This window comes from Hemiscyllium ocellatum, chromosome 4 (genome assembly GCF_020745735.1).
Source record: "Hemiscyllium ocellatum isolate sHemOce1 chromosome 4, sHemOce1.pat.X.cur, whole genome shotgun sequence".
Classification (NCBI taxonomy): domain Eukaryota; kingdom Metazoa; phylum Chordata; class Chondrichthyes; order Orectolobiformes; family Hemiscylliidae; genus Hemiscyllium; species Hemiscyllium ocellatum.
In genome coordinates this window covers 136,138,800-136,153,695 of record NC_083404.1, presented here as the reverse complement: position 1 = coordinate 136,153,695, position 14,896 = coordinate 136,138,800, and the positions used below count along the sequence as shown (strand labels likewise).

The 14,896-nt window shown below is 46.3% G+C and overlaps 1 protein-coding gene across 1 annotated transcript in view; it reads left to right on the top strand.

The window, feature by feature from the left end:
- LOC132815113 (desmoglein-2-like) overlaps positions 1-14,385 on the top strand; it is a 148,799-nt gene extending 134,414 nt beyond the window's left edge. Inside the window, exons 14-16 of the mRNA XM_060823887.1 lie at positions 3,944-4,074; positions 5,705-6,142; positions 9,170-14,385. Of these exons, the coding sequence (XP_060679870.1) occupies positions 3,944-4,074; positions 5,705-6,142; positions 9,170-10,198 (1,598 nt within the window). The 3' untranslated portion in view covers positions 10,199-14,385. The remainder of the gene's footprint in view (positions 1-3,943; positions 4,075-5,704; positions 6,143-9,169) is intronic.
- Positions 14,386-14,896: the final 511 nt, after the last annotated feature.

Genomic DNA, 14,896 nt, shown 5'->3' with positions numbered 1-14,896 from the left:
CCACATTCGCTATCCTCCAGTCCTCTGGTACTATTCCCGTTGACAACGACGACATAAAAATCCAGGCCAATGGCTCTGCTATCTCCTCCCTAGCTTCCCATAGGATCCTGGGGTAAATGCCATCAGGCCCAGGAGACTTATCTATATTCATCCTTTCCAATATTCCCAAAACCTCTTCCCTGCATATTTCCAGGGCATCCATTCTAATTATTTGTGATTCCATATTCACATCAGCAACAGTGTCCTGTTCCTGAGTGAATACTGATGAAAAGTACTGATTTAATGTCTCTCCAATCTCCTCCGCCTCCACACACAACTTCCCACTACTATCCTTGACTGGACCGATACCTACCCTAGTCATCCTTTTATTCTTGACATACCTATAGAAAGCCTTTGGGTTTTCCCTAATCCTACCAGCTAAAGACTTTTCATGTCCCCTTCTCGCTTTTCTTAGCTCCCTCTTTAGCTCCTTCCTGGCTACCTTATAACTCTCAATCGCCCCTACTGAACCTTCACGCCTCATCTTTACATATGCCGCCTTCTTCCCTTTCACAAGGGACTCCAATTCCTTACTAAACCACGGCTGCCTCACAAGGCCCTTTACACCATGCCTGACTGGTACATACCTATCGAGGACACGCAGTAGCTGCTCCTTGAACAATCCCCACATCTCATTAGTGTTCTTCTCTTGAAGCCTGTTTTTCCAATCCACACAACCTAAGTCATGCCTCACTGCATCATAATTTCCCTGCCCCCAGCTATAGCTCTTGCCCTGCGGCGCACGATTATCCCTCTCCATCACTAAAGTAAAAGTCACCGAGTTGTGGTCACTGTCCCCGAAGTGCTCACCTACCTCCAAGTCTAACACCTGGCCTGGTTCATTACCTAGAACCAAATCCAATATAGCCTCCCCTCTTGTTGGCCTGTCGACATATTGTGTCAGGAAACCCTCCTGCACACATTGTACAAACACCGACCCATCTAATGAACTCGAGCTATAGCTCTCCCAGTCAATATCTGGGAAGTTAAAGTCCCCCATAACAACCACCCTGCTACCTTCACTCTTTTCCTGAATCATCCTCGCAATATTATCCTCTACTTCTCTAGGACTATTAGGAGGCCTGTAGAAAACACCTAACAGGGTGACCTCACCTTTCCTATTTCTAACCTCAGCCCAAACTACCTCAGATGGCAAGTCCTCTTCCATCGTCCATTCCACTGCTGTGATACTGTCTTTGACAAGTAATGCCACGCCTCCCCTTTTTTACCCCCATGTCTGATCCTACTAAAACATTTGAACCCTGGAACGTGCAACAGCCATTCTTGTCCCTGTTCTACCCACGTCTCTGTAATGGCCACAACATCGAAGTCCCAGGTACCAACCCACGCTGCAAGTTCACCTACCTTATTCCTTATACTTCTGGCATTGAAGTATACACACTTCAATCCTCCTTTCTGGTTACAGGCACCCTCCTTAGAGATCGCTGCATTATTCTTAACCTCCCTACACTCAAGGTCCTGTACCCTAAAGCTACAGTCCTGGTTCCCATGCCCCCGCGGAGTTAGTTTAAACCCTCCCAAAGAGCACTAGCAAACCTCCCCCCAAGGACACTGGTGCCCCTCAGGTTCAGGTGTAGCCCATCCTTTTTATAGAGGTCCCACCTTCCCCAGAAAGGACCCCAGTTGTCCAGAAACCGGAATCCCTCCCTCCTGCACCATCTCTGTAGCCACGCATTTAACTGCTCTCTCTCCCTATTCCTTGACTCTCTATCACGTGGCACGGGTAACAAACCAGAGACTACAACTCTGTTTGTTCTAACTCTGAGCTTCCAACCTAGCTCCCTGAAAGCCTGTCTGACATCCTCACCCTTCTTCCTACCTATATCGTTGGTGCCAACGTGGACCACGATCTGGGGCTGCTCCCCCTCCCCCTTAAGGACCCGGAAAACACGATCAGCGACATCACGTACCCTTGCACCTGGGAGGCAACATACCAAACGTGAGTCCCTGTCGCCCCCACAAAACCGTCTGTCTGTACCCCTCACTATCGAGTCCCCAAGAACTATTGTTCTACCTTTCTCCACCCTACCCTTCTGAGCAACAGGGCCAGGCTCCGTGCCAGAGGCCTGAACCTCGTTGCTTGCCCCTGGTAAGTCATCCCCCCCACAAGTATCCAAAACGGTATACTTGTTCTTGAGGGGAATGACCGCAGGGGGTCCCTGCACTGGCTTCCTCCTCCCACTCCCCCTCACTGTCACCCATCTATCTTGAACTTTCGGAGTAACTACTTGCCTAAAGCTCCGATCTATGACCTCCTCTGCCTCCCGAATGATCCGCAGTTCATCCAACTCCAGCTCCAGTTCCCTAACACGGGTTTGGAGGAGCTGGAGATGGGTGCACTTCTTGCAAGCGTACTCAGCAGGGACGCTAATGGCTTCCCTCACCTCATACATGTTGCAAGAGGAACATTGCCCTCTCTGCACTGCCATCCCTCTAAAAGTAAGCTTTCCTTAAAAAAAAACAACAAAAACCAACTAAATCTAAAGAAACAAACAAGGAAAATGCAGCACTTACCCGCTAGTCACAATTGGTCTTATTATTAGGTTAGAGGAGGTGGAAGGGTGGGAGGCACTACTCGTGGAGTGCCTCGGGTGACTCGCCTACGCCTTTAAATAAGGGGAGAGAAAAAAAAACCTTACCCAGGTAACCTAGCGCGCCTTCCGGGTCTGCTACCGCTTTTTTTTAAAAAAGGAAAACTTTAAATTTACAACTATTAAATAAGCGACCAAACTTACCCACCAGTCGTCGCGAAGTCTTCCGAGAGACTGTTGAGTTCTGTATGAGCTCTCAAAGGCAGCAGGGAAGCCTCAGTACTTAGGCCTGACTGATTCCGTATGAACTGTACCCATTGCTATCATGCAACTAATCATCTTGACAGGCAAGACAAGCCCCTCTCTTCTGTTTAGAATTAGCTTTAGACTTGGGCACTGTTTGGACTTACCTCTATCACTCACTGCTGCCTCACAGCGCCTGAGACCCGGGTTCAATTCCCGACTCAGGTGACTGACTGTGTGGAGTTTGCACGTTCTCCCCGTGTCTGCGTGGGTTTCCTCCGGGTGCTCCGGTTTCCTCCCACAGTCACAAAGATGTGCGGGTCAGGTGAATTGGCCATGCTAAATTGCCCGTAGTGTTAGGTAAGGGGTAAATGTAGGGGTATGGGTGGGTTGCGCTTCGGCGGGTCGGTGTGGACTTGTTGGGCCGAAGGGCCTGTTTCCACACTGTAAGTAATCTAATCTAATCTAATCTAATCTAATCTAATCCAAACTCAGCAGAAAGCAGGGAGAACTTGGAGACAGGCTTGCTTCTCCCCCCTTGCACCTTTCATAGGGCTGCGGACCCGAGTAAAGAATTATTAGCCCAGTTGAAAAGAGTACACATTTCGGACATTTTGTCATCCAGAACACATCAGGACACATGCAAGAATGCAACATTTTCAAATGATCACAACAATTTATACTACATGAGAACAGGGGTGTTGATTAACCAAGGAGAAATTGTAGGCTTCTGGGTGATCCAGAAGAGTTGCAAGGCTGAAACATATTCCTTTAGTTTGCAGAGAATGTGTCCCTGAATACAAATATATGCCACTCCTGGTGAGTGTAAATGAGACACAAGACCAGCTCAACTGCTTGTCTTAAATTGGCTTGTTTGTGTAACTATTAATACATTGTTCAGCAAGTTCTGCCCAGTCGCTGAGACATGTCTTGCTTTGGGTTTTGTGAGCACAGGCTGGTTAAGTTCAGTCTGCCCCCTACCCACACATGGAGGGACTGGCTCTTTGATCCAATCGACCAATCATTTATTCCTTGTTGTTTATATAAATTATACTTTAATATCATAGTTGGGTAATTGTGGCTGAACTGTATAAATTGTGACTCCACAGTTGTTCCTCTGCTGCTCCTGTTTTGTCAATGTGCCGGTGGGATGGGGAGAAAAGGCTTCTTTGTGATACCACCCGAGCCTGTGGGATCCCTCAGCAAAAGCAACTTTGAAGGTGGAGGGCCTGTCGACACGGTTTGTATTCTGCATCATTTCAACTCCACACTTCGGCTTTAGCCAGTTGTAGCAAACCAAGCCTTCTCCAATAAAGGGCAATGGAGGAGCTGGAACACCATTGCCAAGTTGTCTGGGGGTTTAGAGCAATGTTCTTGGGGTGGGGGAAGGGCTCTGGGTGTAGGGGAGGGGCTCTGGGTGTAGGGTAGGGAAGGGTGTGGGTGTGGGCTCAGGGGCTGTGGGTGAGGGAGAGGGCCTATGACAGTGGGTGTGGGGGAGGGGCTCTGGGTGTAGGGGAGGGGCTCTGGGTGGGGGAGAGGGCCTATGACAGTGGGTGTGGGGGAGGGGCTCTGGGTGTAGGGGAGAGGCTCTGGGTGTAGGGGAGGGGCTCTGGGAGTTGAGGAATGATTCTGGGTCTGTGGGAGGGGCTCTGGGTGTGGGGTGGAGGCTGGGGAAGTGTATATAAACAGTGACAGCTGTGGGTGAGGGCTCACCCTGGATTGTGGTATTAGGTTGGGTCGGGGTGGTGTCAGGGTGGGGTTAATTGATGAAGAGGTTTTGTTGAGACCGGTGTGATCAAATCGCCCTGGGTTGGGGGTGAGTAACATTACGTGGGCCAACGTGAATATTTCCCTATTCCGAATCTGCACCAAAAACGACCCTATTCCTTATCCATTTTAGGCAGCTACTATACGACTGCTTCATATCTCCGTGTCAATCTTAGATGAGTGATGCCATGAATTTGCTGTCAGTTCATTAGTTGCTGTTGGTATTTGCGTTCATTATATGCAGAATGCATATTTGTTAAGAAATTAATTCCAATTATCTTTTGAAAGTCATCTATGTGGTTCATGGTTTTTAAAACATATTTTTAAATCAAGCAGTTCAGAATCTCAAGGAAACCAAGCCTTTTTACTCAGAGGAAGGGACACTACCACTGTGCCATTGTAACTTCCTGCACCTTTATTAAACTGAGCTCACAGACAACTTGGAATGGGGAATAAATGCTAGCCCATTCACAACATCTTATCGTGTGAGCACATTAAAAAGCAAACGAAAGACATAAAGCAGGAGTATTGGGCCATTTGGCCCATTGAGTCTCTCTGCTATTGAACATGATAATGGTTTGATGATTCATCTCAACTCTACTTTCCCACCTCCTCCCAACATCCTCTGAGACACCAAGGTCTGTTTATCCCAGTCTTAAATATCTGCACAAACTCTCTCTCTCTCTCTCTCTCACTCTTACTCTCACACACACACACACACACACACACACACACGTACACACACACACGCACAAACTCGCAAAGGTCTGCAATCCTTTGAATGAAGTATTGTTTCCAATCTCAGTCCCTTTTTCCTGAGACAGTGCCCCTGTGTTTTAAATTCCCCTGCTGGGTGGGGGATGGAGGGGGCATCAGCCCCCTCAGTCAAATCTCTTCAGAACTTAGACTATTTCAGTGAGGTCACCTCTCATGCACCTAAACTGCAGAGAACATAAAGCCACCTCATCGTAGAGCAACCCATCCTACATCCCTGGGACCAGGATTCACTTGGCTCTTGTTTGTAACTCTATCTGATTGTTGGTGCATTTGTGGCACTAATGCCTATTGTAAGTCATGGACATGTTTACTTTTGTCAAATACAGATGGTGCCAATCCTTTCTCCTGACAATACAGTGGGAATGGGTCAACAAACAGAAGGATTTGCTGCAGTAGGAGCTGGAGGAAGTGGCCTTGTAGGTTCTAGTAATTTCGTGGGATCTGGTGGTGTCGTGGGATCTGGTGGTGTCGTCGGATCAGGTGGTGTCGTCGGATCAGGTGGTGTCGTGGGATCTGGTGGTGTCGTCGGATCTGGTGGTGTCGTCGGATCCAGTGGCATGGATTGGAGGTCTGAGAAACAGATGATGTTGGAGGAGGAAGCTTACGAAACAGGTTCGAGTCGATTGGTTTCCATTCAGGACAGGAGAGTTCAGTATGATGCCTTTGGAAGATCAGCAGGGGCTCCAACTTGGAGTCAATTGTCATCTGGTGGAGAACTGTGGGAAGGTTCTTGTAAGGCTTTCATCGAGCAATACATCAGCAAGGTACGCAGTGGTCATCCCATCATAACCACACAAACCACCTTCGCGGTGTAGCATGCTCCGAACATCTGATATGGCAAGGGAGCAAATCAACTGGACAGTAATAGTATTCATTAACAGGAGGAGGCCCATTGTGGCCAACCTAGCCTTCTGAATGACATACCAATCTGTCCCACTTACATTAATATGGGGAAACTGTAGGTATCAATTCAACTCCCTTTTGTGAGCTACCATCATATTCCAATTCCACTTCCCTTTCAGACAGAAGATTGTGAATAAAAAGAAATGTTTTACCTTCATCCTCTTCTTGTCTGGTAACATGTTGGAGCAGGTTCAGTAGAGGTGTTCAAGATGGCATTGGATAGTTTTTGAGCAGGAATGATGGGCAGGGTTATGGGAAAAAGGCAAGAGATTGGCACGAAATAATGGAGCTAGTACAGGTATGTGGGCCGTATGGCCTGCTGCACCACAAAATTCTGTGATTATGGGAATTGTTCCTGTACATTTGAATGACCCATTATCCCTCTGTGTCTGATCTCCACTGATTAATGTCGAACACGCTGAAAATAGTCCAGTTTCCTCAATGATCCCTGGATGAGCTTGGCTTTAACTCCATCGTGGAAGATTTACCACATTAGAATTCTGTATTGTGCCTTTGGTTCAGTCAGGAGCTGTCATTGCCTCTTGGTCACAACGTTCCAGGTTCATGTCTCTCCTCAGGGAATGAGTCAAGGCTGATACTCCTCTGCAGTACCAAAGGAGAGCTGGACTGTCTCAATTTACAAGTGAGATGCCATGACAAGGTCCCATCCTGCTCAGGTGGATGTGAAAGATCCCATTCTATCTCAAAGAAGTACAGGGGTATCCTGACTACAATATGTATGCCTCAGTCAGACGTTACAGCAAACTTTCTTTTTACTAATTTGCTGTTTCAGACGTTGGAGAGCGATGGAGGCAATAGAGCAATGGAGTTTATTCAAGGCTAAGCTAGATAGATTTTAACAAAAAGGAGGGAGTCCACCTTTAGAGCTGCGACTGGGGAAGTCAAGGTGGTTTTGTCAAGCAACTGGAATTGAGGCCCCAGTCAGGACAGCCATGATCTTTTTGATATGGAGGTGCCGGTGCTGGACTGGGGTGGACGAAGTTACAAATCACACAACACCAGGTTATAGTCCAACAGGTTTAATTGGAAACACTAGCTTTCAGAGTGCCGTTCCTTCATATACTTATACTCCACAGCCACCTGATGAAGGAGCGTGCTCCGAAAGCCAGTGCTTCCAAAGAAACTTGGCGGACTATAACCTGGTGTTGTGTGATTTTTAACTATGGTCTTTTTGAATGGTGGAGCAGGGTCAATGGGCTGAATGGTCTACTTTTGCTTGTACAACATCCAATCATGTGGGTCTATTGAACTTTAAGCAGCAGTGATGTTTCCTACATTGTAATAATGGCCACATTTCAAAAGTGCACCATTGGCCGCATAATGTTTTATAACATCAGTCAGCCGACACAGAGGGCAGTAGATGCCTGAGACGTGCTGCCAAGGGGAGGTGGTAGAAGCGGGTATCTTAGCAAAGTTGAAGAGGCATTTAGAGAGACCCAGGAATAGGCATGGAATAAAGGGATATGGACCATGAACATGATGGCCAACTGTTGTTACCACTGGATTGTTAATCCAGAGATCCAGGTAATGTCTTGGGGACCCGGATTCAAATCCCACCACGGCAGTTAGTGGAATTTGACTTCAATAAAAATCAGAAATTACAATTCTAATGATCACCAGGAATCCATTGTCAGTTCACTCCTGCCCTTGAGGGAAGGAAATTGCCATCCTTACCTGGTCAGAGATAAAGAAAACTACAGATGCTGGAATCCAAGTTAGACGAGCAGGAGGCTGAAGGAACACAGCAAGCCAGGCAGCATCAGGTGGTGGAGAAGTCAACATTTCAGGTGTAACCCTTCTTCAGAACTGGGGAGGGTGGGTCTAAGGGGGGGACCTGCAGATAAAGGGGGTGGTGGAGGCGGGGCAGGGTGATGAGGTAGTGATAGGTGAACACAGGTAGAGGGGGCGACCTGGTTGGTCAATGGGAGGATTTATCTAACCATCCCCTCAGCTCAAGGCCTCATTCCTGACGAAGGGCTTTTGCCCGAAATGTTGATCTTCCTACTCCTTGGATGCTGCCTGATCTGCTGTGCTTTTCCAGCACCACACTCTCAACTTTAATCTCCAGCATCTGCAGTCCTCACTTTCGCCTGGTCAATGGGAGGAATGAATCCAGTTGTAGCTGGAAGGAGGGGTCAGAGAGAAATGGAAAGGAGGGGGAGGGGCTGGGAAGGGAGTCAGGGGATGGGTGAGAAGGGTATTTGGGGAACTCGATGTTGAGTCCTCTGGACTGTCAGCTGGCCAGTTGGAAGGTGAGGTGTTATTGCTCCAATTTGCGGTCTGATTCGCTGTGGCAATGGAGGAGGCCAAGAATAGTCATCTTGGAAAGGGAATGGGAAGGGGAATTACAATGGGAGGTCAGTTCGGCCCCTATGGGGCCCTGAGTTTACGTTTGGTCTCCCCTATGGTCTTCTCTACATCAATTGTGGAAAAAACCCAGCTGGTTCACTAATGTTCCTTAGGGAAGGAAGCTGCCATCCTTATCTGGTCTGGCCTACATGTGACTCCAGACCCACACTATCGTGGTTGACACTTAACTGCCTTCTAGACAATTAGGGATGGGCAATAAATGCTGGTCTGGCCAGTGACACCCACATCCTGGGAATGATATAAAAAGATGGGTTTCAAATAGAATAGCACCATGATTCGACAGACATGATGTGTTGTGATGTTCCACAACAAACAATACTCCTAACTTTGCCTTAAACTGTTAGCAGCAACATTAGGCTGCTCAAATGTACAGAAAATGAATGTAAACCCTAACCCTAATCCCTAATATCTCATGCATGCACCATGTTGCACCTTATTGTCAGATAAGTATTTAATCCACGTTGTTCTAATGCTATCTGGGTCCTCTTGTGTTTCAGAAGTTGGTCCCCGAAACAGAGTGGGAATCTTGCTCAGCGCGTGATGTCTTGCTGGTGTACGCCGATGAAGGGAAGAACTCACCTGTCGGTTCCCTTAGTAGTTGTAGCTGCATTGAGGATGCTGTCAGAGATGATTCCTTCCTGAATGACCTGGACTCAAAGTTCAGAACCCTGGCTGAGATCTGTGAGAGTCGCCACTCTGTGTTTGTCAAATCCAGCTCCCGCGCATTGTCGGGGTCCGCTGATCCTCTAATCCAGCAGAGCAACGAGGCGAAAGAGGGGTCCGTCTGGAAGGAGACTGCAAAGCTATCGAGTGCAACCCAGGAGGCACAAGAGACCCCCGTTCAAAAACACATTGTGGTGACCACAACCATCAGTCCCTGTGGGGAGGTCGTGCCTGGAGTGACTGACCCCACATTAATCCAAAGGATGGCGATGGCAAATGCCCGATCAAACATTGAGGATCTGCAGGGTGGCACTGACCTAACGTCAGGCCACAAAGCATCCAAATTTAATCTGGGTGTGGATCACGTCGACGGAACAGTTCCATCATTCTCCCAAATGCCCATTGTCCAAAAGAGTGTGGTAGTGACCAGATCGGTCAAGTCAGGCAGAAGGGAAACACAACCCATGATCACCGAGCCATCATTTGGATCAGTACCCGCAGTTGCGAAGAATGTGGTCTTGACCAGATCAGTTGATACCTGCGCAGGGGCGACGCAAGGCAGCCCCACTGATCCATCCCTGGGTCAGGCCTCTCTCAGGCAGCAGCACGTGCGGGTGACTCGGTCAGTTCATTCGGGAAAGGGAGAGATGCAAGGCATGGCCACTGACCCGTCCACTGGTCGGGTGCCGGTGATCCAGAAAAATGTGGTGGTGGGTGGATCGCTCCGTTCAGGAACGGGAGGAATCCAAGGCATTGCTAAGGAGCCAGCAATTGCAAAAGATTTGGTTACGGGTCCCTTTGGTGGTGGGACGTACAGTTCTATTAAAAAAGTAACCAAAACTGTACAGTTATTACAGGAATAGGCATTTTGTACAATCAAATACATTTTAGCTTACAATATCACTGGAGGGGAGATGTTCTAAAAGAATATAGGAAGTAGGAGGAGGCCATTCAGCCCCTCGAGCCTATCCCACTGTTTAATTTGATCATGGCTGATTTCATCTTGGCTTCAACTCCACATTCCTGCCCCCATAACCCTTCAACCCATTGCTAATTAAAAATCCGATTAAAATCTAGAAGTAGGATTGTGTGATGACCCCTCTCGAGCCTCGATACAAAGCCCATTGGGACCTCTCATACCCCAGAGCAACACAAATCTCAAACCAAGAATCATACGCCAAGACCAAAGAGCCAGAAACTAAAACTAAACCCAAGAAATCAGCTCAACTTAGGTCATTTTAAAGATTGGCAGATTTTTAGAAGCGTCATATATTTTCTGGCAAACACGCCTTTTAATGTAACGGCCCTTTGTTTTTGTTAGAATTAAGTGCACAAATAATTCCACAGTACACATAGAAATCCACTTACATTGGCTCGTCAATAGTCAGTTGCTTGTTTGACCAAACTAGCTAAACATTGTAAAGTTGGTCAAACAAAGAGGGTATGGAGGTTTCTTTTTTTAAATTATCTTATGTATTTATCACTCCTTATCTACTTATATCACTCCTGAGAAACGAGATAAACTCATTTGTTTGTTTTCTTGATGTTATATTTCTAGCTCCAGATCTGACAAAATGATATCATTTTTTGCAAGAATCATTTAAATATACACTCAGTTGTTTCAAAATATAGAGTCATAGAAATGTACAGCATTGAAACAAACCCTTCAGTCCAACTCGTCCATGCTGACCAGATACCCTAAATCAATTAAATTAGATTAGATTACTTACAGTGTGGAAACAGGCCCTTCGGCCCAACAAGTCCACACCGACCCACTGAAGCGCAACCCACCCATACCTCTACATTTACCCCTTACCTAACACTACGGGCAATTTAGCATGGCCAATTCACCTGACCTGCACATCTTTGGACTGTGGGAGGAAACCGGAGCACCCGGAGGAAACCCACGCAGACACGGGGAGAATGTGCAAACTCCACACAGACAGTCGCCTGAGGTGGGAATTGAACCCGGGTCTCAGGCGCTGTGAGGCAGCAGTGCTAACCACTGTGCCACCGTGCCGCCCAATCTAGTCCCACCTGCCAGCATTAGGGCCATATCCCTCCAAACCCTTCCTATTCATAAACCCGTCCAGAGATGCCTTTTAGATGTTGCAATTGTACCAGCCTTTACCACTTCCTCTGGCAGCTCATTCCATACGTACCACCCTCTGTGAGAAAAAGTTGCCCTTTAGTTGCCTGCATTTATTTTGCCCATCCCTAACAGTCCAGGGAGTAGTTAAAAGTCAATCTCATTGCCATGGGTCTGGAGTCACGTGTAGACCAGACCAGTTAAGGATGGCAGTTTTTCCTTCCTAAAGGACATTATTGGACTAGATGAGTTTTTGTTTAAATGACCATTCAATAGTTCCATGCTCACTTTTGATGATAGTGGCTCTTTATTCCAGATTTGTTTAATTCATTGAGTTCAAATTCTCCAACTGCAATGATGAGGTGAGAATTCAAGATGAGATCAGGGATGTGTTGGCTAGGGGGATTAGCCATGGTTAATGCAGGCTTATGGGGTTCATGTAGGGGGGCTGGGTGGGATACTCTTCAGAGGGTTGGTGTGTAACTCAATGGGCCTAATGGCCTGCTTCGCACTATAGCAATTCTGGGATTCTATGATTCTATGCCGAGCCTAGTAACACAAACACTCCGGTGTCATACCCCTCCTGTTGCAAATACACTCTGCATCAAGCTTCCCCAGTCAGAAAGGTGAAGCTCTTGAGTAAACTTTTCTTGATGTAATTGGTGTGAAGACTGCTTCTGACCTTGATAACAACTACTTTCTCATGCCTTTTCTCATGAACTCTCTCATTGGAAAGTGTGAGTGTCTCATAAGACCATAAGATCTAGGAACAGAATTAGGCCCTTCAGCCCATCAAGTCTGCTTCGCCATTCAATGCTGGCTGATCCATTTCTCAAGCCAAACCTATCTGTGCGTAATTTTGTTTTAACATCGTGGGGGGGGGCGCTATTATTGTCTGTATGACCTTGATGGTTTTCTTATCATAGTGACGTGTTGAGCTATGGTGATTGGGATCATCTCATCTTTGCCGTGGCCAGTGAGAGAGAGACAGTCTTTCATAAGACTGGTCAATCATCGAGCATCTTTTGGACCGCACTTCGTCCAGCCTCTCCCGCTCATCTTGCTGATGTTGGTGGCCTGACCAAAAGCAAGGGACAACCAATGGCATTGCTCAAAAAATTCTGGGAGTGCATGCACGCATGAGCCTCTTCATCTCGTCAAGGCGGTGTTCCACCGAGGCCATTTTGGCTGCCGTATTGGTAACTTAGTTGACTAATTTGTGTCCCTACAAACAGGCACTTCGTGGTGAGGTTCAGAGGTCCTCAAGTTAAGAAAGCACCTTGCAATTCCAATTCCCTAGTCGAGCCCTGACAAACAAAGAGAAAGACTGAACATATTGGGGCCATGTTGCTTGGAAAAGGGAAGGCTAATAGATGATCCAGTAAAAATAATTAAAGGATTTTGACAAGAGCTGTGAAGAAGGCCATCAAAGCAAAAGCAGCAAATAAACAAGATGAGTGTAGTATGGTGGCTCAGTGGTTAGCACTACTGCCTCACAGCACCAGGGATCCAGGTTTGACTCCAGCCTCGGATTACTGTCTGTGTGGAGTTGGCACGCTCTTCCTGTGTCTGCGTGGGTTTGCTCTGGTTTCCTCTCACAGTTCAAAACTTTGCAGGTTGGGTGGATTGACCATGGGAAATTACCCCGTAGTGCCCAGGCACATGCAGGCTAGGTGGATTGGCAATGGGAAATGTGGAGTTTATCGGGCTGGGTGTGGATGGGATGCTCTTTGAAGGTTTGGTGTGGGCTGAATGGCCTCTTTACATGCTGAATGGATTCTATGATCACACATTATCATCTTTTATTAGCTGAAGGAATTCATGAAAAGTTTCTTTAGGGCTGTTAGGTTCTAAAAAGTCAACGCTGTGGAGACTGGTTGGGGGAACCATAGCTTACAAACAGATGCTGGATTAGCACATGATGCAGAAAGAATTGGGAGGTTATGTTGATGAAATGAGGTGAAGTACTCCATTGTGTTAATGGACTGGTTTTGTGCTGTGCAGCTCTGTGTAACGGAACTGCCTTTAGTCAATCGATTTAAGTCTCGAGATGATCATAATGTATTTAAAATGTGGGTTGTCTCAAGATGGGCTGTAGTCGTTGGCCCCTCTTACAGACTGTGAAACATTATGACAGCATCTCCAATGTGGTTTATTTCTACAGTGGTGAAATTAAATGTACCTGAATGTCAATCAAATGACCTCATGAGGATCATGGGCACTGCCTACTTCCTGTTTCCTTTGCTGAGATTTTAAAAAAATATTACGGTGCAAAATTTATAAGAGAAACAGTGGTATTGAATGATTTTGCTGATGGTGGGGTTATAGGGTAGGGGTTGGATCTGGGTGGGATGCTTTTCGGAGGGTCGGTGTGGACACAATGGGCCAAATGGTCTCTTTCCACACTGCAAGGAGTCTGTGATTCTGAATACACATCGCTGTCTCCATTAACGCATCCCAGAGCACCTCACCCATCAATCTTATGACTGTGGTAAAGCTTAATCTTCTGGTTGGAAATATTAACTGTGTTCTGAGGAATGTCATAACGCTACATTGCCATAGGTGACTTTTATGGGACCTTTAAGCTTTCTTAACGAGAACAATATATGTTGAATAGACTATAGTGAATATTCTATGGTAGTTGTGTTAGTATTAAATAAAAATCAAAATAATGTGCTTCTCCATTAGAGTTTGATACACTGTGTAAGGAAGTAGAAGTTTTCTAGAAATTACTGAACTTTTTTCTCTCATCTCTACATTAGATTTTGTCTGAGTAACTTCAGTTTGCATGTTGCTTTGTACCAATTTGGTAAACTTCAGTTTAAGGTTTTAGTGATCCTCAGACAAAAATGGTGCAGGCAGTTAATTGTATTCTGTAAATGAAACAGAAATGAACAATCTAACTGTGATCTTCTCTGAAAGTATTTTAAAGAGGTTGCATTGTAAGTTTGCGCTGAAAATAAAGGGTTTTTTTAATATTGTGTGCGAAAACAAATTCTTTTGGCAAGTTTAGTCATAACTTCACTGACGTGACCTATAACTTCCCTGTTGCAATTAGAAAATGCTTTCTAAAAGCGACTGATGGTTATATTAAAAGTAAATGCTTAATTTTAATCACAAGCACAGGGAACATAGGAACAGGAGGAGGCCATTTAGCCCCTCGAGCCTGCTGTACCATTCAATGAGATCATGACCGAACTCCATAGCCCTCCCTTTGGCCCATATCCCTCCCTTTGGCCCATATCCCTTAAACTCTGCTTCCACAAAAATATATGTATCTCAGATTTAAAATTAACAACTGATTCGGCATCAACCTGCCATTTGTGGAAGAGAGTTCCCAACCTCCACCACCGTTTGTGGAAAAGCTTCTTAACATCTCTCCTGAACTATCGGGCCCTAATTCTCAGACTAATTCTGTCCGAAATGAAATAATATTCAATAAACACTAACAAGTCCCACAGAGAATTCAGCA